Here is a 26,607-nt window from a genome sequence, read left to right as displayed (position 1 = left end):
CCCTAGACAAAGCAGAGAGGGGCCACCCAGAACCCCCTCTGACAGGCAATCTGAATTCTTGCTTAGGCTGCGAGGCTAAGCACTGCAAGGGAATATAAATAAAAGATAAAAATATCTCTCTGGTTTCCCTGAGAGACAAGCCTGACTGCATAGGGGTTAATGTCAAAAGTATCCCCTCTCTAGGAAAAAGACATCGGGACGGGTGTGGCCCTCATGCCTCACTGGACAACAACAGGGGGACTGGAGCCATTACAAGGTCCCCTTCAATTACTGGAGGTCAGGCCTCTATCCCCGCCTTCGAAAGATTAGAATCGCCACAGCCCTTCTATACCTAGAGAAGGGAGGAGATGTCAGGGGCATCCCTGCTTATACACTGAAGGCCTAAAATCAGCCATAGACCTAAAATCAGCAATAGGCCTGTAATGCATGTATACTAACACCAAGTCTTGGGTCTCAGTGGAAAAACATTGAAACAGATGGCTATAAGGTATTGTAAACAGGCAGCTTTTGTGGAAATTTACCAGCCTGAGTAGTCATAGACCTTGTAAATAGGTAGCCTTGGCAGACAATACCAACTTAGATAAGGACGAGTGAGTCATAGGCAGAGTCATAGTGAATTGTCCCCTGAACTTTCACCCAGCTGATACCCGGTTCTGAAAGATATCTGTATTTCCCCTGAACACCCACACTCCAGTGTCATTCCCTTCCCCACATCCTGCCTTTCTGTGTTTATAACCCCTGTGTGAATAAATTACAATTTGAGAAAAAATAAATTATTTAAAAAAAAAAAAAGGAACATCTCAGCTCTAGAACAGCATTACAGTATCACCGATTTTGTGCCTGTGTATTTACCTATGCCAAATTCTCATTGCTACTTTCTTGTTTTTAGGGCCCTGGAATGGCAAGGAAGTTCTCTGCTCCTGGGCAGCTGTGCATTTCCATGACCTCAAACCTGGGTGGCTCTACCCCCATCTCTGCAGCATCTGCTACCTCTCTAGGTCACTTCACCAAGTCCATGTGCCCCCCGCAGCAGTATGGTTTTCCAGCTGCCCCATTTGGCACTCAGTGGAGTGGAACAGGTGGTCCAGCACCACAGCCACTTGGCCAGTTCCAACCTGTAGGAACCGCATCCTTGCAAAATTTCAACATCAGCAATTTGCAGAAGTCCATCAGCAACCCCCCAGGTTCCAACCTACGGACCACCTAGTCAGCAGAAAGGATGTTAACGGAGTAGATTTGGGGGCAGGAAATGGAATGCTGGGGGGTGGGGGGGTGGGAAGTAGCCTATATACTAACTACTAGTGCTGCATTTAACTGGTTATTTCTTGCCAGAAGGGAATGTTTTTAATACCATTTTGAGCCCTCAGAATGGAGAACTACCCTCCTTCTCCATTTGTTGGAGTCAAAAAAGAAGGAAAGAACAGCTTTCTGGTGGAGGGGCTGCCTGAGATTGCTTTTCTGTTTTTGTACCCACCAGTAAGGCCTAGAGCTAGAAGAGAGCCTTGTTCCCAGAAAGCCCCAAGAGCTCAATGTAAGCCAAACCCCATATGTATCTGTACGTGGGTGGAGCTCTTAATCTTGACATGTGCCCCAAATTCCGTATTCCCTCAACAATGTACACCTTAAGACAAAAAGATTCTCTCCCACTCTGATCCCTACCCCCACTTTTTTTTTCCCTTTTACAACCTAGTGAAAAACACCAGGGGACTGGGGTTGCAACCCTTTCTTACATAGGTCATTAATGCTTTAAGCAGAAGATATTAGCAGCTTTGACTGCAGCATTAGCCATTAGGGAAAACAGTGACGTTCCCTGTGGACATGTAACTTTGCCATCAGTTTTGATGTGGAAACACTGTGATATATAAATGTTGTTGGACAACATTAGTTTTAAGAGTAAAAATTGAAAGGTTTAAAAGGTTCACACACACAAAAGCTAGCTCTGTCCTTTACTTATTAAGACACTTTAACTTTTCCTTTGTATTTCCATTGTATTAGATAATAAATGTGAATGTAAAATTGTATAAATTACTGTACTTGAATACTTCTGTTCTCCCAGTATTGCTTGCTGGATATTTTAGTGCCTTGGACTTCTATTGCTTCTGCTGTTAGCATCAACTTACCAGACCCCAGGTCACCAAAGGGTATGTGGAAAGAAATCTTAGGTCCACGTGACCCCAGCAGTGGATATGCCAAAGGGAAAATGAAAGTGTTTTTGGTTTTGGTTTGATTTATTTTTTTGTTTTGGTTTTTTTTTTGTTGTTTTTTTTTTTTCAATCGTTCAGCAGTTGCCTAGAGCAGGTATAAGGTGAGCACAGTGAAGTTGGCATCAGTGGTTGAAAACAAAGTTCTGTTTCAGAAAGAATGAGGAGGGTTGTGAGCGGTGTGAAAGACGAGGACTGGAGATGTGGGGGGCGAGCTTGTTTGAAGAGATGCCTGGCCAGTGAACAAACAAGACCTAGAAGAGGGGAGTCACAGATGGAAAATGTTGCTCTAAGGAAACCTGCTTGCTTGCCCTCACCTCTTGTTGCACATGTACCACACATTTCTCTGCTTTAAGTACTGTATTGTGGGAATTCAACCCACTTCTGACTTTCTAAGCATTGTAGGAAAAAGTGCTTATTTCCTTTCCTAACCCTTCCACAATGTCCAAATGGCTGCAGTCAGAATCTATTGTTGCTGCCTGTACTTTTATATTAGAACTAATACTCTCACATTTTCATGCCCATATCCCCAAATAACAGCAACCAACCAGTATTATCTAGTTTTTTTTGGCAGTAGGGACCTAATTGGCTATTTGGGATCTGAATATTCTGAAAAGTGGAGAAAAGTAGAACTCGTCATTTCTTGGGTGCTTCCTCCTTCACCTTGAGTTATGACACATCCCAGGAGTTGCCACACTAGCAAGAGCCTGGCTTCTTCCTTTAAGAGGCCTGTCCTTTTTTTAAGTTGGTTGAGGCCCAAAGATATAAGTGAGAGCTGGAAGTTTTAGGAGAAGGAAGTGTAATGAGCAGGGCTTTTGTTTCAGGTCCTGCTACCAAAGTGTTGATTCATTTATTCCTTGGGAGAGGGTAAGAGGTATTGTGGGAGGAAAGCGGGTCGCAGGATGACTGAGTGCTTCGTACCAGCAGTAGAGGGAGCCAAATGCAGCATGTGGTGTTTGGCTTTAGTCATTTTGAGGTCTGTTCCCCCCTTCACAAAGGTTTACTTACTGTCGATTTCCCCCTCCTGTGGATGAAATAACTGAAGCCTAGAGAAACGAGCTAGTGCTACTGAACTGTTTAAATTATTTTTGTGTTAATAGTACACTTTGAGTATCTTTTTCCACATTTAAAAAGAACTTTCTGAATTATAAATGTTTTCCTTACGTTATTTAACAATGTACACTGTTTAAAACTGAATTCAAACCTTGGGGTTTCTCAGCAGCCGTTAACTGTACATTTTGCACTAACTCCGGGTGTTGCGCTTCTTGTAAGATTGCGCTTTGTGCTTCAGTTTGTTACCTTTGTAGACTTATTTAATGAAACCATTCAAATAAACCAAACTTGCTTTTGTTGAACTGTGGGGTGTCCTTTCTAACAAACAAAAAACCCTTCTGTCCTCACTGGCCCTACTTTGAATTTTGTACAACTTATAACTGGATTATTGTTCCCGGGAACTTTTAGTAGCAGTTGTACCCCAAACTAAAATCATGCTGTTAGGGATGAAAATGGTACTTCTCCTTCTCCAAGGAGTTTGTTCCTAGTCTTCAGGAAAAGGCAAAGCAGCAGATGTTAGGAAGCAGGGAAATTATGGCAAACTGCTATTGGTCAACACTTCTGGCTGATATTTGACTTAGGTCCTCAGTTTCCCACAAACAAATCTCGTCCCTGCTTCAAGATCAGGCACAGGGGCTAAAGGCACTTCCTGCCAAGCCTGTGCCCAACCAAAGAGGCCCACATGGTGTTAAGAGAGCACCGATTCCCTCAGCATAACCCTAAATTCAGCTTAAGTAGAGTTGGAAGTTCATTGTTCCTTTGAAAAGAATCATGAAACTTCTGGGTGTGGTGTAGTTAAGAAAGAATAGTTATTTCCTTAAAACACCTATTCCTGGGGCTGCTCTCAGCAGTTAAGAGCACTGACTGCTCTTCCAAATGTCCCAAGTTCAATTCCCAGCAACCATATGGATTCTGGTTCCATTCTTCAAATGAGAAGAGATGCAGTAGCTCCCCAACAACCCATAGTTTTTCACTCAAAAGTTTCAGCCAGAGAAAACACTTCTTTAAAATTATCCATTGTTCATGTATGAAAAGAATCTAACCCTGGATGTGAACTATGCCTTTGCCAAGTACTGTCATGCAAGAAGCCTACCTAACTACCAGTAATCTCAATTGTAAGTTACACCAATTCTGCCAGTATTAGTGTTCAAACATTACTTGATGGCTCAAAAATATGCAGCACTGCTAGGAGCCAGGTGTGGTGGCACACACCTTTAATCCCAGCACTCAGGAGGGAGAGGGCAGGTGATCGAGTTCAAGGTAGTCTGGTTTACAAAGCAACATCCAGGACTACACGAAAAAATCGTTTCAAAAAAAAAAAAAAGCCAATGCCTTAAACACCCTGTTGTTTAAGTGTTGGCACATCTCTAGATAAAGGGAGGCTACTCCGTGTATCCATGTGATCCTGAACTACCACCATGACCTTGTTGATAGCACTTAGTGGAAAACATTAACAACCTGAAGCCAAAGGAAAGGCGAGGTCACACATGATTTAATGTAGGTAACAAGATGGGGTTTGGTGGGCTACATCATTAAGGGAAAGGCAGCCTGCAGAGTCCTAGAATCTCAATACATTGGCTTGGGAGTGAATAATACTGGAAAAAAGTTAAACCATTTATCTGTTGGCCTCCTTCCCATCACAGGGTATGACAACCTTTTTAGTCAGCTTCCTCTGCAGTAGGCTCTAAAGTCCTCTAAAGGGTTCAGCATGAAGCAAGGTAGAACGATTTTGTGACCAAACTGCAGTTTTCCAAAGTCCTTTTGTGAGAGTCTAGTATCATCTTGAGCTTCAAGATGGGTCTACTTTCCTTTTCTTCAGGTCTTGACTCTTCCTATGAGGTTCAGAGTTTTCTGTAGAAGATAATGGTTTAATGGTTTAAATAAAACAGCCTTGACTTTAAAATAAACAGTAACCCCACACACACACATATTTATAGCAGATGTGCAGCTTGGTCTTCATGTGGGTCCCCTAACAACTAGAATAGGGCCTCTCTCACTGTTGCTTGCCATTGGATCCTCTTCCCCTAACTGGACTGCCTGGTTGGACCTCAGTGGGAGAGAATGTGCCTAGTCCTGCTGGAAACAGATGTCCCAGGGTGAGGTGGTACCCAAGGGGGGAGGGGGGCATCTCTTCTCTGAGACGAGGAGGCAGTAATGGGGAGAGGGATTTGTTCAGGGTTGGGACTGGGAGGAGGGGGGGGGGCTGTGATTGGGATGTAATTAGTCATTTCTGGAGTGTATTGGCTTACAACCTTCACTCAGACAACATAGTGAGAGCGCCCCTTGTGGTGTCATTCTCATCGAGACATATCTACCTTGAGGAAGTGATCTGAATGTAGTCAGGACAAGCAGTGTGTCCAACATTTTGGCATTATAAAACACTATCATCAAAGTTTGGAGCTCAAGAGCTGTGCAATCAAGTTACAAAAATAATTAAGTTTGTAACTTTGTCAATACAAACATTCATAACTTTCCCAAGCCTCATGTTGGACACACCTCATTCTAGATCTGAATAGATCTAGACAAGCTGTCAAGAGTCCAAAGCTCAAACCACTATCTTTACCTGTTACTGCTCACTGCCTTAGCACTGCATCCAGCTTTTTTTTTTTTTTAACCTTTGAGACAGGATCTTAATACATATGTATTCCTTACTGGCCTGGTTGAACACAAGGCCTTACAACACACTAGGTAAAATTCATCTTTTATGAGGCATATCTACACCTCATATGGTGCAGGCTGGCCTCAATGGAAATGGCCTCCTACTGAGCCAATGGCGTCCTGAGGGCCAGGATTGCAGGCATGTGCTACTGTGTCCTGTTCCCCACACCCCTTCTTTTTTTTTAGCTTTTGTGTGTGGGTGTTTAGCCTGCTATGTATATCTATGCACTACTTGCATGCCCAGAGTTCAGAAAAGGAGGATCCAATCTCCTTTGGAACTGGTGTTGTAGACAGTTGTGAAGCAATACATGAGTACTAAGAATTAAGTCCAGGTCCTCTACAAGAGCAGCGTGTACTGTTAACTGCTGAGCCATCTCTCCAGTCCCCCTAAGTCAACTTCTTAAAACAAACTAGCACCTTTCCTTTACATTTTATAGAATTAAACCCAGAATTTTTGTTCTTCCACACACCTCTGCTACCTAGAACATGCAGATTAGTGCTGCAGGTCTGCAGGTGTCCAAGTCCAGGATTTTCTTGTGGTTTCTGGTGGCAGTGGATATGTGGGACACTGCCCTGGTTGTTGAGGGTTCCAGTGGCAGAGGTCTGGGGTGGTCCTGCTCTACACGAGGGCTTAATGATGTCATCTAAGTCTGGAGTAAGGTCCCACATTTCAAGGTTCTCTTCAAGGTTCTCTACAAAAGAACCACAGTGTTATTCACAAACGCTTCCATGTTCTGACAACCATAATGGTGCACGTGACAGCCAGCAGGAAGTAGGAAGATGGACAATTTTCAGGCCAGACAGTAAGGCCCTGTCTCAGGATTAAAAAAAAAAAGAAGAAGAAGAAAAAATTCCATGCTTTGAGCTCCCTCTAATAAATGACAAAATTTAATTCCTACAAATATTCCACATCTTCCCATTGGTCAGAGCATAGAGAAACATGTATCAGAGCTCCCATCAGTCAATTTGGAGACCTCTTTCCATTTTTATAAAACTTTATGGCACTAAAAATCAGGTGAAAGCCAAAGAGATGGCTTACCAGGTAACATCACTTGCCACAAAGCTCAATTACCTAAGTTCAAGACCCAGGCACATGGTAAGAAAGAACTGACGACTACAAGTCGCCCTCTGACCTAGACATATGTGCCATAACAAACATAAAAATCAAAATGAAAGTGAGGACTCATGATTCCTTTAAGATGAAACCTACAGGCTGGAGATATAGCTCAATGGTACAGCATTTGCTTAGTGTTGCAAGGTGGGATCAATCCCCAACACTGCACATGACCCCCCAAACTAACATGAATTCTCTATCTTCCAAAAAGCACACAGTACAATAACTTAAAACACTTGTATTACCTGGAAAGATGGCTTTCTCCCTGAGGAGTTCTGAGGCTGCAGTTACAGGGGTGCTGTGTTTTGGAGCTGCTGGAAACACTGCTATGGTTTGCACAGGAGACAAAGGATAAGCCAGAGGTCACATGTCAACTCTGGGATTCAGTTTATTCCTCTCTTGCACAGAGTGCACCTCTCCTGAGAGAGAACCTTTGACAGTTTGTCTGTGGGAGACAAGGTCTCTCATGTACCCCAGGTAGGCCTTGGATTCCTTATAAAGCCAAGATGACCTTCAACACCCGACTCTACTGGGTAAGAGCAGTGTGCCAGCATGGCAGGTCTGTGTGGTGCAGGGGTTAGAACTCGAGTGTCACCCTAACCCATTTCTACTTTAATAGCAAAGGCAGAACACTGTTAGAAGCCATCTAGCCCAGTGGCTCGGAGACAAGGACAGTAGAGCCTAGATCCCTCATCCCCTCCACCCCTCCCCACTCCCACCCTTCAAGTTCCTGCCATGACCCAGAAGCCAAACTTTTAAGATAATTCATGATGTGCCCAGAATGGTACATATTTTGGTTTTTGTTCTTTTCCTTTTTTCCTGCAATTATTTTACTGCAGTGCCAAGGGATGATAACAGTCACAACACACAACTGTCTCCTGCAACTTTTACTCACAAAAGCTCTCTGGTCTGGGAATGCTCCATTACAAATGTCTGCATAACACCAGAAAAATCTGATTCTGTAAAACCTGTGTTTAAATTAATTTAAGCTCCTGAGTAAGGAATTTGCCAAAAGCTCATTATCTTCCATTATCTTCCAACTTTGTCTTATATTCAAAGCCATCTAAGAGGCAAGTCTCCGAAATTTCAAATATTGGAAAGGAGGGGAAGGTGTTTGAGACAGGATCTCACTCTACAGTCCAGGCTGGCCTATAACTCACAGATCCACTGCCTCTGCCTCCCACGAGCTGCAGGTTATGTCAATCACAACCTGCTGACTTCCCCAAAAAGCCTGTTGTCTTTGGAACTGGGAAGATGCAGGGCAAATTTTACCATCCAAATTCCATGGGGTCATTAGTCCTACATGCCCTAGTGAGCCATGCTTGGAGTGAGTCACAGGACCTCCCTCTCACACACCCTCATGCTTGGCTTCCACCTCTTGGGCAGGTGCATGGCTCTGCCGGTGAGCCTCCATCTGTTCCCGGAACTGCTGCTGTAGTTGCTTCTGCCGGAGTTTCCGGAGCTTCCTCTGGTGAGTGGCATCACTCTCCAAGGTGGTGGCCAGACTGCTGCAAACCAAGTTAACCACAATGGACCCGGCTTGAGGAAGCACACAAACCACTTGCAGGTTTCAAGTGCAGGAGTGGAAATCGACCAAAGCCACACTAGAAGGGGCCAAAGAGGAAAGGGAGGGAACCTGAGTCAATACCAGGAGCTGCTGCCGTCCTTAGCCCCCTGTAGCTTAATGTTCGAGTCATGTGGGTGGTTTGGTCTGCAAGGGGAAGTTGCTTCCTGTGGTTTGGGGGGTCCCAACGCTTCACTCTGTCGGCAGCTGTTATATCTTGCCTGTTCTACAGATGGTTCAAAATCTTCTCTCTTTGTTTTAGTTAAGTCCACTTCAAGAGGGAGCTAGTAAGAGGAGAAAGAACTATTGAATGCATCCCATGCCCAGTTTTCCTTCCCAGCATGCATAGCTATTCAGACACAGCACTTGATCTTTGACCCCTTCTGTCTTCAAAAAGTGACAGTCATGAGCCACAATTTCCAAAGTGGTTAGCTGGTTTTTCAATTGGGTTTCTCTGTTTTCTATATTCATGTCAAACTCTTGGGCTAGGCAGCTGGGACTGCAGACATCTGACATTTGAACAAAAGAAAGTCATGTGTATGTCAAACCATTCTATATTAATCAAGTTTTAATCAAAATGAATCTTTACTTTTGATAAAAATAGTATATACAATCTAATTTGAATCTTGCTTGCTGATCTGTCCCTGCTATCTGTTTATACCTTCTTCTTTGCACAGTGACATATACCTAAAATCATAGCACTTTAGGAAGCAAGCTCAAGGATAACCTGGGCTAACCCTTGATATTGTCTTAGAAGGGAAGGACAGATGAAGTAAAAGGAAGAAGGGAGAAAAGGAGAGAGGAAAGCCGGGCAGTGGTGGCGCATGCCTTTGATCCCAGCACTTGGGAGGCAGAGGCAGGTGGATTTCTGAGTTCAAGAGTTTGAGGCTAGCCTGGTCTACAGAGTGAGTTCCAGGACAGCCAGGGCTACACAGAGAAACCCTGTCTTGAAAAATCAAACCAAAAAAAAAAAAGGAGAGAGGAAAAAAAAAAAGCTGGAATCCTCCAGATTAAAAATGAAAAGACACAGGGAGGGAGAGATGACTCAGCCGTTAAAGAGCACTGACTGCTCTTCCAGAGGTCCTGAGTTCGATAACAACCATGTGTAATGGGATCTGGTGTGTCTGAAGACAGCGATAGTGTACTCATACACATTAAATAAATAAATAAATAAATCTTTTAAAAAAAATAGAAAAGAGTCGAGTCAACATACTAAAAAAAAAAAAAAAAAAAAAAAAAAGACAGACACAGAAAGCAGCACAACAACAGAAAGAAACAGAATTCCCCAGAAAACACCGGCATGCTCAGAGACTAACACTGAGGCTCTGGGACAGAGAATTTAAAGAGCAAAGCAATAAAAAACTGTAATGAAAAGAAAAGTGCCAGGTATGGTGGAGCGCACGCACCCTACCCCACACTCAGGCTGCAGAGGCCTGCCGACCTCTGTGAGCTCCAGAGCAGCCACAGCTATACCATCAGAGCCGGGTCAGCAGCAGGTAATGGTAATGAATGTATAATATCTAAAGCAGTTTTGTATGCAATTAGAGTTAAACTGATACCTCTTTAAAACAGAATTATTAACATTAGGATGGTTTATGCAACTACAGTGGAAAGAAGATATCTTAGAATGCAAACTGGAAACGCGAAGAGTCAAACCAACAATACAAAAAAATGCCAAACAAACACAAAGAACCAAGAACAATAAAAGCTATTAAATGTGCAGGAAATTAACAAAATGAAAGTAGGAATCACCCTATCAGTAATTATTTTAAGTGTAAATGGATCAAATCTTAGTTAAAAAGCATAGATTAGGAATTAGAGAGATGGCTCAGCATATGCTGTTGTTGCAGAGACCTGTAACTGCTTCTCTAGAGAGATCTAAGTCCTCTGTGCTCCATGGACACCTCATTTATGTTCACACACACCTACATACATAAACGAACACACAGATAATTAAAAATAACAAAAATTAAAACAGCAATTTTGATGGGTGAATTACAAAGATCATATCAAATATATGACACCTACAATGAGCTGAGTCTGCTCCTGGGTGGGGTGGCACATGCCTATAATCCCAACCCTGAAGGAGCCCTTGGGCTCAATGGCCAAGCAGTGTAGCCTAACTGATGAGCACCAAGCTCAGTGAGAGACCCTGTCTCAAAATATAAGGTGGAGCCAATAAGACCGCCAGCCAGCATCGACCTCTCGCCAAATACGCACTCACAAACATGAACACATACTCACACAGGAACGGAGAGTCAGCAAACGGTGCTGAGAAAGCTGGGTCTTTCCAGACAAAAGCATGAGATATGGTTCATCTCTTATACTAGTCACAAGAACCAGCTCAACATAGGCTAAAATCCTAAGTGCAGAACTCCAAACTCTTAGGAAAACATGCCAGGCAGTGGTGGCGCACACCTTTGATCCCAGCACTTGGGAGGTAGAGGCAGGCAGATTTCTGAGTTCAAGGCCAGCCTGGTCCACAGAGTGAGTTCCAGGATAGCCGGGGCTACACAGAGAAACCCTGTCTCGAAAAAAAAAAACAAAAACAAAAACAAAACAAAACAAAAAAACCATAACTAACAAACAAAACAGAAAAAATGTTTCCCAACACTAGATATGATGATCTCTTGATAAAAATACCAAAAGAGTCAGGGAGTGTGTCACAGGTCTTTAGCCCTAACATCCCAAAAGTAGAGGCAGGCAAATGGATCTCCCAAGTTCGAAAAAAAAAAAAAAAAAAAAAAAAAAGAAAAAAGAAAAAAAAAGACATCCATGGAATGGAAGAAAATATTTGTATGTCTTATTAACAGATAAATGATTTTAATGTCCAGAATATTCAAAATACTAGTGTAATCTAACAGCAAAAATACCAGATAACCCATTAAAAATGGCACAGGATTTCAATTTCTCAAATAAAAAAAAAAACAGAGAGAGAGAAGAGAGATTCCAAAATGGCCAACAATTTTTGAAACACAAACCAAAGCTATAAAGAAAGAGAACAGACTGTACAGTGGGAACTACTATGAATATCAGTATGCAGATACTCCCCCAAGGAGACAGAGAAGGCAATGATTCTGTCAGGTAGATACCAGCTCTCCCTAGTTAACTGTGACTCTAGCAGCATCTACTGCACAGCACACTCCAGAGGCTAGCGCTAAGATCCCATAGGTAGGTAGGCAGTGTCAGAATGGAGGTGTGCACCTCCAAGCCGCCAGAGCTAAGGGAAGAAAGATGGCTGGTTTGAACATGTATGGCAAACAGAAGGCTCTGCACTGGTTCTAAGGAGTCAAAGACCAGTTCCAGCCACAGCTCTCTGTCCATGAGATGCCATGGAAACCTGGCCAAGACACACAGGCTAGCATTAACCTTCCAATTCTGAAATAATCAGTACAGATGCTGCCAAACACTGAGTCCTCACTTCCCCTTGTAGCTAGTACAGTCAAGGACACACTGGAGAACCTCACACTGTGACAGCCAGCTCCCCACTGCAACATACCTGTCGTGGAAGCTTATTTAGTGACTTCAGATAGTCTTTGTCCAGAATGCAGTTTCCAAGTGCATTACCAAAACTCCTACGGTGACAAAGAAGGGAGATTTCAGTGACAACATCTGACTGGCTGTTACAACACAAGGCGCAAACACAAGAGAGGAAACAGACCCTAAGCTTCCTCAGTGCTAATGGAACATCTGCCATGTCCCTGCACTCCACAGCTTCTGAGAACAGAGCAGTGACATGGCATACGAATCTCACAAAACCTCCTGCTAACGGCTTCATCTCTAGCGGTACGGACCTCATGGAGTCTTTCGGAGCTCTCGGCTAGTGGGAAGTTTAGGTCACTGGGCAGGCATCTGTCCTCTGAGACGATGGACCACTGGTCTCTTCTGTCTGTCCTTATTTTTGCTTCTCCACCACGATGCATGCTCACCCTTGCTCCAGGCCCACTTCAAGAAGGCCAGTCAATCCTGGAGTAAGTCCTCTCAAAGCTGAGCCAACCTAAACTATATTCAGCCAACTGTTCTAAGAACTGATCGATGACATGGCACCTGAAAAACTCTGAGACTTGCCTGGGAGGGAAGGGTGAACCCAAAACTGATAATAGCACAGTCTGGATTCAGCCATTTATTTGCTGGAAAGTCCCTAAGAAAGCAGGGACACATGAGATCAGGATGAACTGAGACATCTTCCATGCTATTTAGATTTCTGACCCAAATGAATGTGCCACTTCCTCTGAAATAAGTCCTGAAATGAGGTGGTGGACCCTTGCTCCCTCCTTACCTGAGTGCCCGCTTCAGCCCGTCAGTCACAGCCTCCTTTCTGGCCTTCTCCAATGACAAGGCCTTTGACCTGAGGCCCTCACTAACTCCATAGCCCACATCTTCATGATAGGAACCATCCTGAGGTAGAAAGGGAGTAGAAAGCTGTAGCTCTGCCTTTGGCTGCCCAGCCTCTTCTCTGACCAACAGCACTCAAAAGAAAGAAAAGATAAACCAACCACCCTGCACTGTGGAACCAGGACATTGCTGCAGAGGACACCTCACACAGCTTACGATATCAGTTTCTACAAGTGCTGTCTGGAGCTGCCTGGAAAGACGCCTATGCTCAGTGCCAAGTCTTTAACATTTAAAGCTTTAAGTTCAGTAGAAATTAAACAAAAGAATTTATTTTTACACACACACATGTGCACACACACAGGTGTGGAAGTTCAATGGGGCTATAAAAAGAACTTTCAAGCATAAATATAGTAGAACAAAAACAGCGGGAAATATGACCTGAGACCAAAAACAGAAACAATGTGACATTTCTGTGATAAAAGCGCAGCTTAGCCAGACATAGTAAGCAAGCCCTTGTAATCCCGGGACTCGAGATAAGAGGCACTGCCAGTTTAAGTATAACCTAGGCTACATACTGAGACCTTTTCTATAGCTCTCTATAGAATTAAATACAAAAAGTTAGTGGGCCTTGAGTAGCACATGCCTGTTATTTCGGTATGCAAGAGGCAGAAGAAGGAAGACTGAACTGCAGACGCCCGAGGCCTAGACAGTCAGACCATCTAACGCGTGTTCTCACCCTTCTGTGCTACGACACTTTACCACAGTTTCTCATGCCGTGTGACCCCCAACCGTAAAATAGTTTTCCTTGCTACTTCATAACCATAATTTCACTAATGTTATGAACTGTAATGTAAATATCCAAAATAGTCTTAGGTAACCCCCGGGAAAGGGTTATTCAACTTCCAGAGAGGTCGCCACCCACAGGCTGAGAACTGCTGGTCTAAACTGAGCTAAGGGGTATGGAACACAGCACTGCTTCAAATAAATGAGCATCTAATCCCCTATGACACTTCGGTTCTGTTGTTACATTACAGAGATTTTTAATTGTCAAGTCACACACACACACACAAACACACACACACATCAACTTAAGATACAACCTTTCTACATTGTTTTGAGGGGCAGATGAGCAAGGATGTTTGAACACCGCTGTCCTAGGCACCCTGGCTGAGACACATCCAGGTCTCCACCCTAGACACCCTCCCCACTGTCTGCTCGGTCCCCCCAGGAGGTAGTGGCACCCCACCCCCTCACCTTTAACTGCACTCTTACAAATGCACAGACTCCCACGTAGAACTTGCCATTGTTGAGGTCAACAAAATCTAGGAGTGGGAAAGAGAAGCAGTTGGAGAGATACTGATCCCTGTGCCTCACCCACGCTCCTCAGCTGTCAGTCAAACCCAGCTGCCCTGTGTCCTAACTCACTGGACCCTCTTGAGCACAGGTAGAGCAGTTATGCAGTAAGGGACGTGAGGCAGTCAGCACACACAGAAACATACCCACATTTTGCTGGGTGATGGAGTGTGCCCAGCCATTGTAACCAAACATCTCATTGGCCAGATTAATTACCCGATGACCTTCAATATAACACACCTAGAAAATAAATTTTTTAAGAAAAAGCTATTAAAATGTCTTTTGCATTTTTAAATATGAATGAAAGTCATTTATTCTTCTTGTGGGTATTTTGGGGTTTTGTTTTGTTGGGTTTTGGTTTTTGTGGAAAAAACTCCATTCCACAGGAAGCTTTGCAGCAAGTATTTCTGAGAGTTTTGGAAAAATCAAACCAGAACTACCAGTCTATCTCTGCGAAGGGACCAGACTCAGGAAAAAAAAAAAATGTCAAGCTGACATATGACATGTTTTATGGAGGACCAAAACCATACACAGAACTTTAGCATGGGTAGCTAGGTGACACATGCTTTGTAGGCAAGAGGCCAATTCTCCATCCTAGCACCAAAAGAAGGTGGTTAAAACTTAAAGCAAGACCTGGCACGATGGTACACGTTAACCCTAGCACTCAGGAGGCTGAGGCAGGTAGATCTCTGTGAAGGCAGCCCAGTCTACAGAGTGAGTTCAAAGGCAGTCAGGGCTACATAGGAAGACCTTGTGTTAGGAAAAAAAAAAAAATTAATAAATAAAATTGGAAGCAAGTGACAATGGGAACATTTTTAAAGATGATGTAAAAATCTCAACATGAAATCTTAAGAGAGTACTTGTTTGGGCCACTGCAGATGACACTGAAGGCTGGACCCATCTATTTTAGAGGCACTAGAAAGCCTCTAGTAACAGGGACCAAGGGCCCCTGAATCTATGAAATCTAGTAAAACCAAAAGGCAGAATCTTCTGTCAACAACTAGATACATGCCAAAGACTCAACTTACCTTCTGACCCCCTCCGGCCATGCGGCTGCTAATGTACTCTGGACCCAGCCTCTGCCTCAGAGCTTTCTGGATGGCCTGGTATTCATCTGCTGTGTACTGGCTCTATAATCCAGAAGGAAATCAAATTGCTATGTGTGCCATTTCTCCCACAGTGAAGCCCTCTCTGAGTTTCCAGATATAGCATCTCTTCCCACTGGTAAATACTTAGTAGAGCTGAGTAGGTCAGCAGCAGGAGAGCACCCGCCTAGCAGGCATGAGACTTAGGTTCTATCCACAGCCCAGGGGGGGAAATTAGGCATTCATGTAGTCATGAATCAGCATTGCATGATACCTTATACAAAGCCTAACTTTATGCACTCATTAAAAATTGTTGTAAATGCATATGAACTGGAGACTAGCTAGATCCTAGCAGTGGGAACCTACCTCTATTATTTTGCACAGAAACAGCAATAAAATGACTCTTACTGATACATGACTATAGCCATAGATCCGTGCATCGTTCAAGCCTCCTCACAGATAGGCCACGAGACAATGTGAGAAGAGCAAGGGACCTCGGCACACTTGGCCCTAAATGGAATGTCTTCATCAAACCTCAGGTCCCCTCAAGGCTCAGGGATCTATGAAGAGGAGGCAGAAGGAGTCTAAGAGCCGGGGATGACTCTAGGCAACAGTGCCTTCTAGACACTAGAGGACTGACACACTCACAGAGACCATAGCTGCACACACAGAGACACGCACAGGTTCAAACCAGACAAAATCTCAGTATTGAAAAGGGGAAGTGGATGCAAAGTCCTATCCTAGTCAAGAAGCTACTAACCATGGGCTATTTACAATTGGTATCTATCGGGAAAAGGAAGCTCAGGAGTGTCTGGGTCTGTCAAGGCCTGTCACTGAAGTATCAACCACACATCTGGGGTGGGCAGGGCATATTGAGAAGTAGTTGGCCAATGTAAAACAACTCCATGGGGTTTTGGGGTTCTTTTGCTTTTGTTTTTGGTGGCCTTTTTGTTTTATGGGTTTTTTTTGTCTTATTGATTTTGTTTTTTGTTGGGTTTTTTTCCCCTATTTGGAGGGATTTGTTTTGATTTTAGAGAGAGAAAGAAATTAAAGCTGGGTAGGTAGGAAAGTAGGAATATTTGGAAGGAGTTAAACATGATCAAATTATATTGTAAGAATAAAAAAATTTAAGCTGGACATAATAGCAAATACTTTTAATTCTAGTACTTGGAAGGCAGAGACAGGTAGATCTCAGTGAATTTGAGACCAGCCTGGTCTACATAGTGAGTTCCAGGACAGCCAGGGCTATGTAGAGAAACCCTGTCTCAAGAAAACAAAAACAAACAAAAAAATTAATATAAAGATAATGCTTTAAAGTACTAAGAACCCGGGATGGAGAGATGGCTCAGCGGTTAAGAGCACTGACTACTCCTCCAGAGGTCCTGAGTTTAATTCTCAGCAGCCACATGATGGCTCACAACCATCTATAATGGGATCCAATGCCCTCTCCCGTTGTGTCTGAAGACAGGGACAATGTACTCGTATATAAAAATAAATAAATCTTAAAAAATAAAACAAAAACTAAGAACCTGGGCTGGAGAGATGGCTCAGTGGTTAAAAGTATTTGCAGCTCTTCCAGCAAGACCAGAGTTCAGTTCCCAACACCCACATCAGGTGAATCACAGCCAACTATAATTTCAGCTCCAGGTGATCTGACACCCTCTTCACACACATCCTAAACACCATACATTCAAACAGGGTGAGCACAACAAATTTACACCTAAATGAAATCCCTGTACTGTTAGTTTTTTAAATTTTTGTATTACATTTCTAAAATGTGTTTATTTTGCAAATGCATGTGTAGGCACAGTGTATAGTAGGCTCAAAGGACAGCTTGCAGGAGTCAGTCCTCTCTTCCCCTATGTAGATCCTCGGGTCATCAGGGTGGCAGGAGGTGCCTTCGTCTGCTGCTCTGCCTCCCTGGCCCTATCACTATTTTTTTGCTGCAAAGTTTATAAATACACTTAGTTAATAAAGACCATGCTGGGGACACGACAGCTCAGTAGTAGAGCACTGAGTTCAATCCTCAGTAATGCAGAACAAAACAGCCAAGACCCTGAAGTACTGCATCCAAAGGAAACAAGGAATCATAACTAGCTTACACACATGATGACAGTAGCATTTCAGCCTAGCATTCCCTACTTACGCTCCTCCTATAAGGGGTAAAGCAACCACTTACCTGTCCAAAGAGGAGCACAGACTTCCCACCAACAAAGGGAGGATGGTTGTCACACCCTCCGTGGACTGCTTCTTCAGCCCCAGCCATGTTGACTCTGTTTAAATAAAATAAAACATTAAAACAAAATTCAAAGAATGCTAAAGGGAAAACCAAGGGAGGGCCTCTATGCCAAATCAAATAAAGCATTTACTTATGGGACAAAGTCTCTCAGGGGTCAGCTAGGGTCTACCCAGACACAGACAAACCTATAGCTGTTCCCACTTTCAGTTGACACATTTACTATTATGGGGTAGAAAAGGTGAGTATTTACACTGAGAGCATATTGTGTTGTACCAGTATCACAAAACGCTTGCTGTGGAGGCAGTCAACAGTGGCACACACCTTAATCCTAAGTATTCAGAAGGCAGAGGTGGACGATCTTGCTATAGGGACACAATCACTTTACTGCTACCTAAGAGTAAGTACAATAGTAAGAGATGTTAAACAGCTTGTCTCTGGCAATCATGTCACAATGCATGCTATATAGATCTCATCATCTGTGGAGATGGGTCTGGGGCAAATGCCTACAGGCCCAACTGCTTAGAAGGCTGAATCAGAAGGCCCACTGCAGCCCAGGATCTGGAGTCCAGGCTGGACAACACAGTCACCTCAAAACAACAGTTATCAAACTATAACCTTATAAAGCTAGAGGGAATAAGAGGCTATTTTGAGAGAAGGCCTTACTCTGCAGCTCTGGCTAGCCTGAAATTCACTATGTATATCAGGGTAGCCTTAAACTTGTGGCTACCCTGTAGCCTCTCCTTCTCGAGAGCTGGGATTAAAGGTGTATGTTGCCAAGCCCAACCTGAGAACCTATATTTTTATATTAAAAACTAAATCACAACTATCTAGCATATGGACAATGTAACTCTGGTCTCTATGGGGTTAAAATGGAAATATAGCCACAATAACTCAACTGTTTTCCAAGAATCACTCTAGTTAGAGAGAGAACACCAGAAAGAAAACAAGCCAGGTGTGACGCTCCACACTAGAGAGCCAGCTATTGAGTCCATCAAGATCTCGCAGGCGGTGGTGGTGCACGCCTTTAATCCCAGCACTCGGGAGGCAGAGGCAGGCGGATTTCTGAGTTCGAGGCCAGCCTGGTCTACAGAGAGTTCCAGGACAGCCAGGGCTACACAGAGAAACCCTGTCTCAAAAACAAAACAAACAAACAAAACAAAACAAAAAAAAAAAAAACAACCAGGGCTACACAGAGAAACCCTGTCTCGAAAAAAAAAAAATCTCATCAGAGGAAAAAAGGAGGAAGAGCAAGAGGAAAGGGGCTTCCACTTTCTACCCTTGACTACTCTCTTGCCTTTGAGGTACAAGAGAATACCTGATGCTCTCCCAAGCACAACCTGGAAAGTTAAGGAGTTGATGTACCACAGGGCAAGCCATTTTGCAAAGAAACATGGAAGCTGGAGGTGAGAGGGTGTAAACTCTGTTCTCCCTTCCACTGGATGGAGTATCCTATTATACACATCCTCCTGGGAAACACTCTCAGGAGATCACACCATCAGCCATATCTCTAAAGAAGGATGGTCAAGCCGGGCGGTGGTGGCGCACGCCTGTAATCCCAGCACTTGGGAGGCAGAGACAGGCGGAGTTCTGAGTTCGAGGCCAGCCTGGTCTACAGAGTGAGTTCCAGGACAGCCAGGACTACACAGAGAAACCCTGTCTCGAAAAACCAAAAAAAAAAAAAAAGAAGAAGGATGGTCAAGCAAGAAAAGCACCTCTGACTGACAGACTTAGTCTTTTTCCTCTTCTGTTTTCCCACACCCCTGCTTCCTGAAGCTCTGAGTGCACACTCAAGCTCTGTGCAGGGGGATAGCAGCAGGCACGACAGATGCTGCCTGCTGGCCTCAGCTCTTTCACATGACACACCCTGACCTTATTTCCAAATGCCAACACCTGCATCTCTTTATCTGAGAGATTCTTTCTTTATCTGAGATTCTTTGGCATTAGTACCTATTTTGTACGGCAAGCTAGAGTGCCAAGCAACTGCCACCACATGGAGCAGCCTCAGTGGGAGGTGGTGTTCAAGCATCCTTTTCCTAAGACGCACAGTTGTCTCCTCAAAGGCAGTGAATGCCTAGAACCACACAGAATATTGAACCACATAAATAAGAGTCCAGAGTGGAGTACTCAACAGCTGTGAGTGAGAAAAGGATTAAAAAGACAGGGCTGACCATGTTCAGTGCCACCACACACAAAGCCCTGAGTCTGATCTCCAGCACTGCATAAACTAGGCATGATGCTGCAGCCTTGGAGTCCCAGCTCTTAGAAAATGAAGGCAGAAGGATTAGTTCAAGGCTCTCCTCAGCTACATTGTGAGTTTGAGGCTAGCCTGGGCTACACAAGACCCTGTCTCAAAAAAACAAAAGGTAAATAAGGACTCAGCTTAGAGGCAGGGGTTATGAAGCATAAGCAAAGAGATCCACTCATTTCTCAGTCCCGGGGTGGGGTCAGGGATAAAACAACGAAAATGGTTTTTATTCTTTTCCATCTCCTCATTACCTAAAAGCATTTCTAGAAACTTGTGGAAGGAAGGAAGAAGAGGAGGAAGAACAGGAAATGAGACGTTGTCACTGGAGGAAGTTTGACCTTTCTCCCTCCCAGCCACTCTTCTCATCTTTTCAAAGCATCAGCAGTGTTTATAAAGAACCTACAAAGTGTCAACCCTTCTCACCAGCTTGAAGAGAGTAATGGGAAATCTTAAGGCAAGGAAGACTAAAATCATACTTATTCCCTGGATGGACGTTTTCAACAGTGAATGGTACAGGTCAGCCACTGACCCCCTATCACAACAGCCCAGAGAGGAATGAGAAAAAGATCAACTAGGACAATGGAAAGAAAGGATGAAGTATGGGTATGTGTCACAGGGGAAGAAAGAGTAAGATCTGGGCCAGCGAAATGGCTCAGAAAGTAAGGGTGCTTGCCATCAAGTCTGACAATCAGCGTTCAATCCCAGGGACCCATGGTGGAATAAAGAGGCTTCTGCACACTGTCCTCTGACCTCCACATACCACTCAACCAAGCCTCACAGGAAATAATTAAAAGCAACTTTAAAAAAACCCACACTAGACTTTTTGCTACTGAATCATGGGAGTGGTTATGCAATCAACTCCCATTATCCATGGCAGATATGTGAAGACCCAGCCTTCCTCCATCTTGGGCTTTAAAGCCATCTTATAGTAAAGACAAACTAGGTTCATTCCTGTTCACAATTAAACCTGTGTCTCAAGAACTGGGCTATGTCCCACCTGCAGCCTTAACTACAAATGGTTCTGTACTGCATGTTTCAGGAATGGTAATCATGTCTTTGTTTCAAAAAGTTAACAACTATCTTGCAACCCACCTTTGTTGCAAAGGGGTTGCTATGACTACTGGTTATTATTGCTACCTTGTTATGCCCGCCTTGCAACCATGTCTTTGTTTCAGTAGGTCTTTAGGACTAACATGTTATGCTTTGTTCTGCCCCTGTAACCCTGCCTATTTTGCCTGCCAATTACACATTTGAAAACCCCCTCCCCTGAGCTAGAAAAGTCTCATCTTCCTCACATCCAATGCTGACCTCTCCAACCTTGCCTTAAGTGGAGGCAGCCCACGTACACAAGTAGAGAAAGCTTATTTTCATTAGTTGCTTACTTTAATTAATTTGCCCATGATGATGTGAGTCAGTGGTCTTTCTCCGCCCATCTTTGGGATTAACACATGGGACATTTGTATGTTTGCGTTGGGGTCTCGTTCAGGCTGCCCTGGAAGTCACTGTGTACCCACTCCCTGTCTTCTCAGTCCAACTCACATATTGTACAATGTTCTACTATCAGAATAAAACAGAGCTGCACAAAAGGAAGGCCGTGTCCAGAAAGAGGCAAGCCCACAGCCTTCTGGTGGCAGGTGGCAGGACCTCCTTTCCCAGGTGACTTTGGTTGGTGTGGAACAACAAGGATGGCAATCCTGCTTCATATTCAAATTGCTATCCCCACAAACCCTGCCTGCCTACATGAGACATGACGTCGGCTCCGTTCTGTACTTAGATTTTGAAAATAATGAACATATCTGGTCTGTTCGGTCTCATCAAAGCTCAAAGCATACATCTAAATTATAGATGAGAATGTCACGCAGAGCTGGAATGTCACTCAGAGCTGGGCAAGGCGGCCCACAAGTTTAATCCTAGCACTTGGGAGACAGAGGCAGGCAGATCTCTGAGTTATGGGACGGCCAAAGCTACAAAAACAGAATGCAAGCCCAGTCTGATGTCCCTCACTTTTAACCCCAGCACTCTGAGGCAGCCTGACCTACACAGCAAGCTTCAGGGCAGCCAGTACTAGAGAGAGACCCTGTCTCTAACTAATTAATTAAAAAGTATAAAAAGAGGAAAGGAAGTTGCCAAAGCATCCTTAATTGTAGATAGTGTGCTTCTATACACGGGACCCTAAAGACCGCCAACAGCAAAGTCCTAGAGATGATAGTCACTTTAATGAAGAACCAGAATACAAAATGAATACACGAAAACCATGAGGTCCCATATATACCAATGACAAACACAACTGTATTCACAATTACCACAATAAACAAACTATAAACCCAGCCAAAGAAATAACCTTTTGGGGGGGCTGCAGGGTGGGGGGTTTCTCTGTATAGCCCTGGCTGTTTTGGAATGTATTCTGTCAACCATGTTGGTCTCGAACTCAAGGAAATCCACCTGTCTCTGTCTCCTGAGTGCTGGAATTAAAGGTATATACTACCACACCCAGCTAACATTTTTTTTATTTTTTAAACTATTTATGTGCGTTGGTGGTTTGTCTGGATATGTCTATATGAGGGTGCTGGATCCTCTGCAATTGAAGTTATAGACATGTGGGTGCTGGGAATTGAACTTGGGTTTTCTGAAAGAAGAGCCACTGTTCTTAACCACTGAGCCATTTCTCCAGCCCACATTTGTTTTTAAAGATTAGAAACTTTGAAGTTTTTTTTAAAAAAAGCATTTAATGTTTGTATTATGTAAGTATAAGTGTTTTGCCTGAATGCTTATCTATGTACCACACGTGTGCCTGGTGCCTCCAAGTCCCGAAGAAGGTATCCCTTACAACTAGAGTTATAGACAGTTGTAAGCCACTATGTGAGTGGTGGGAATTGAACCCAGGTCCTTGGGAAGAGCAGCCTGTGCTCCTATCAACTGAGTCATCTTTCCAGCCTCGATGTTTTTTTTAATAAAATATAATCACATCATTTCTTCTCTCTCTCCTCTTCATATCCCCCTCTCAATTCATGACCTTTTTCTGTTTTGTTTTACAAAGACAACACAGAGATACAGATATGAATATATAAATATAACCCTAGGTTTGTTTAATGTAGCATGTACATGTATGATTTTAGGGCTGATCACTTGGTACTGGGTAATCCATTAGGAGGTTCATCTCTGGGAAAGCTAGATTCTCCCTTTCTCAACAGTCATTAATTGCATGTAGTTCTTCATCTAGATTTCCCTCCATCCAAGCTGGCATGTCAACTGGTGCTGTAATTGTCCAGCAATATTGAGATGTCATGGGTGTAGTGGAATCAGCCTAGATGGCCATCAACTTAATCAACTGATGGTTAATTCAAACTAGATACACACGACAAAAGTTTATTCTGCGGAACACATACAAAGTACTGTATTATCTCTCATAAGTGAAACAGTCAGCTTCACTGACAAAGTAGAAGGGGTCCTAGGATGAGGGAAAAGGTGGGAAAGAGAGCTAACTGTGGCTTCAGCATGTATTTAGGAGTGATGAAAATGCTGTGGAATGTGTGCTAGGGGTTGCACAACCCCCAAACATATGAGTAACCAGAGAACTGGACATCTCTAACGAGTGAATGTAAACGTACTAACGCACGCCTCATTTTTCAAAGTCCGGAAAGGCTACCCTGAATGTCAAATTCCTCAAGTCCACCGTAACTTCTCAACCCCACCCACTCCCTCGGACTTCACCCTGTCACAGACAGTCCTGTTAACAGTCAGCGTGCGTGTCGCACAGTGCAGAGAACCGCCACCACCGCCCGGGCTCCCCTCCCTAGCACACGGTCAGCACCCAGGACCCGGCTTCCCTAATTGAGACACCCCCGTGCAGGGCGTGCCCAGCAGCCGCCCGAATCCGAAGGGGCCCACGCTCCGCGACCCGACTGGAACCACCCCAGCAAGGATCGTCCTCACTCACGCGCCTCAGAACGCGGTGCACGCAGGAGCTCGGTCCCGGGAGCCGGGAAGCCGGAGAGAGCAACGCAGAAAAGACAGAGAAACAAGCACAGGGAACGCTGGGAAGAAGGTCCGCGACCAAGGAATAACAGAAGGAGGAGCCGTAAGTCAAGTCAGAAGGCGACATGTGTCGCAAAGCAGACTGTCGCAAATCATGTCGCGAGCAGGAGGCCGCCGAGGGTTCTGCACCCTGAGCCGCTCGCTCGCTGTTATTTCACCTCCGGCAGCAATCAACCTTCCTACAGCCGGGGCCGGCTTGGAGCCGCCGCACCTCCATTGCCTCGGCGGTCATTGCTCTCTCTTCAAGACTGCGGCTTCTTCCAAGCCCTCCGAGGCTGACTCTTCGCCTTCCATCCGGTTTCCGTAGGTGCCCTGCGAGGGTGCCTGGTGTGACCCGGCTGGGTGACACCCGGAGACAACCTCACCTTAATGCGCTTTTAAACTCTGAGACCTTGGCAGCCAGAGGGATTTCCCCTGAAATTCCACCAGAACTAACTGGATGACAGTTACACCATGACATCTCTAAAGCGCAAAAAACAAACAAACAAACAAAAAAAAAAAAAACAGACTTTAGTCATCACTCAAGTTAAACACAGACCGATCCCGGTTTATGATATTTTCTGCTTTACAATAGATCTACGTCTCCAGTGTGTAGTTTATATACTGAGAACTTTCTTTTTAATGGTTAGGCCTTCAGATTGTTACAATTTAACCAATTCATTCTATGGCCACTATCTCCAGGATCTTCTGCGTTTTCCTGGATGATTGACTTAATTCCCAGGAATACCGAGTCAGATGCAGTTAATAAATACATCGAAAGTCTTTTTAACCCATTGTAGGGCCCATACAGACAAGGCCAAGATAACAAGACAATGACACCAGCTACAAGAGGAACTCAGCAGTTTCTGGAATTAGTTGGTCATTCCACTTGTCCGTTGCTTGCACAAAAAGTATCTTTCTCCTAGTTAGTGGTGTCCCACGCCTTTAATTCCAGCACTCAGGAGGCAGAGGCACACAGATCTCTTGAATTCGAGGATGCCAACCTGGTCTGCAGAGTGAGTTCTAGGACAGCCAGGGCTACACAGAGAAACCCTATCTCAAAGAAAAGAAAAACATTTTTTGAAACTGTGCTACTGGCTGATATACCAAATTTGCCAATCCTGGTGGCACAGGCCTGTAACCCAAACTACTGGGGAAGCTGAAACAGGAGAATCCCAAATTCAAGGATGGCCTGGTCTTAAAACCTGTCTAAGTAAAAAGAGGATTGGCATTCTAGCTTAGGAGTAGGACTCTTACCTAGCAAGTATAAAGTAGTGGGCTCAATCCCACGGGCAGAGGGGGAGAGCCTGAGCATCGCAGCTACAGAGATGGCTCCATGGTTTAAGAGCACATGCTATTTCAGAGAACCTGAGTTAGGTTTCCCACACCCAAATAGGCCACTCACAACTACCTGTAACTACAGTTCAAGGGGACCCAGTGCTCTCTTCTGGCCTCTGAAAATACCGTACACATATTGCACTCATTCACCCAGACACACAAAACATGTATACATATAAACAAAACCGAATCTTTCTTAAAATGTGAAGGCGCAGCACAAGATGGTGCACACAACTCTCTGTAACTCCGGGTCCAGGGGCTCTGATGCTCGCTTCTGGCGTTCTTGGGCACATAGTGCATACATCCATGCAGGCAAAATATTCATACCCATATATCTTTTAAAAAAAAAATGGGGAGGAAGGGGCTACTTTACCTAGCTCAGCAAATCAACAAAAAGCTTCCCTGTTCCTCTATTCAGAGAACAGCCAGTGTTGTCTCTCTCCGACTCCAGCCAGACTCAGTCAATTCATTTTGAAGTTCCAATAAAGCCTTGCCTATCTGTTGGCAAAGTTTGGCTAGGGTTCCTTTTTTTTTTTTTTTTTTTTACCATTTATCTGCCAAATAATCTCATCTCTGTTGACACGGCGCACACTTCTGCTTTCTTCCAGGTCTTAGCTAATAGTCCGGGCTGGCCTTGAACTCACTGTGTAGCTAAGAATGAGCCTGAACTGCTTACTGACCCTTCTGGCTTCAGTTCCCAAGTCCTAGAGTAAGAGGTATGCATCCCCGCTTTATTCCTGATGAGGACTGGACACAGTACTTCAGGCAGACTAGGCAAGCACTGTACCAACTGCAGCTCCATCCTTGTGTGTGTGTTGGGTTTAGTTTTGCACATACAGTATGAGCGAACCCACACATGTAGGTCATCAAGTACAACTTGATGGAACTGGGTGTCTCCTTCCACTATGTGGATTCTGGGAGCAAACTCAGGTGGTCAGGCTTGGCAGCAAACACAGTAATCCGCAGAGCCATCTTGCAAGGCCTGTGTTTGTTTGTTTGTTTGTTTGTTTAATGACTATTCTAACGAGATTGTAAGATAGTAGTTCCCCATGGTTTTGATTAGCATTTTCTTTCTTTTTTTTTTTAAATAATATGTGTGTGTGTGCACGGTATGTGCATGGTACATGTACGTCACTGTGTGCATGTGAAGGTCTGAATACCAACTTTCTGGAGTCTGTTCTCTTCCATCTTTAGGTTCCAGGGATTGAATGCAGGTCATCAGGTCTGCACTGAGTCATCTGGATGAACGAACCCCTTCCTTTTATAATTACTGATGGTAAACATCTTTTTTGTTGTTGTTGTTTTTTCGAGACAGGATTTCTCTGTGTAGCCCTGGCTGTCCTGAAACTCACTCTGTAGACCAGGCTGGCCTCGAACTCAGAAATCCTCCTGCCTCTGCCTCCCAAGT

The 26,607-nt window shown here is 44.1% G+C and overlaps 2 protein-coding genes across 11 annotated transcripts in view; one reads left to right on the top strand and one right to left on the bottom strand.

Moving 5' to 3' along the window:
• The window catches only part of Wnk1 (WNK lysine deficient protein kinase 1), a 131,744-nt gene extending 130,506 nt beyond the window's left edge, over positions 1-1,238 (top strand). For all 6 annotated transcript variants that reach the window (XM_028761044.1, XM_028761045.1, XM_028761040.1 and 3 more), the window contains one exon: positions 890-1,238. In XM_028761044.1, coding sequence (XP_028616877.1) covers positions 890-1,207 — 318 coding nt within the window. In that variant the 3' untranslated portion in view covers positions 1,208-1,238. The remainder of the gene's footprint in view (positions 1-889) is intronic.
• Positions 1,239-4,724: 3,486 nt separating this feature from the next.
• Rad52 (RAD52 homolog, DNA repair protein) lies at positions 4,725-23,867 on the bottom strand. Of its 5 annotated transcripts, none has more exons than XM_028761071.1 (12): positions 23,785-23,867; positions 17,543-17,636; positions 15,307-15,408; positions 14,425-14,518; positions 14,180-14,247; positions 12,870-12,988; positions 12,090-12,165; positions 8,675-8,874; positions 8,383-8,534; positions 7,272-7,352; positions 6,383-6,604; positions 4,725-5,105 (listed from the first exon to the last, which is right to left on the bottom strand). In XM_028761071.1, the coding sequence occupies exons 2-12, from the start codon at positions 17,627-17,629 to the stop codon at positions 5,044-5,046; spliced, it is 1,263 nt and encodes a 420-aa protein (XP_028616904.1). In that variant the 5' UTR covers positions 17,630-17,636; positions 23,785-23,867; the 3' UTR covers positions 4,725-5,043. The 5 variants fall into 5 exon arrangements, with proteins under 5 accessions (XP_028616904.1, XP_028616906.1, XP_028616905.1 ...); XM_028761073.1 differs by having other exon boundaries at positions 6,392-6,604; XM_028761072.1 differs by having other exon boundaries at positions 7,272-7,349.
• Between the last annotated feature and the right edge of the window lie 2,740 nt (positions 23,868-26,607).

The sequence above is a fragment of the Grammomys surdaster genome, unplaced genomic scaffold (assembly GCF_004785775.1).
Source record: "Grammomys surdaster isolate TR1022 unplaced genomic scaffold, NIH_TR_1.0 126660, whole genome shotgun sequence".
Taxonomy (NCBI): Eukaryota; Metazoa; Chordata; class Mammalia; order Rodentia; family Muridae; genus Grammomys; species Grammomys surdaster.
This window is presented reverse-complemented; position numbering and strand designations above follow the sequence as displayed.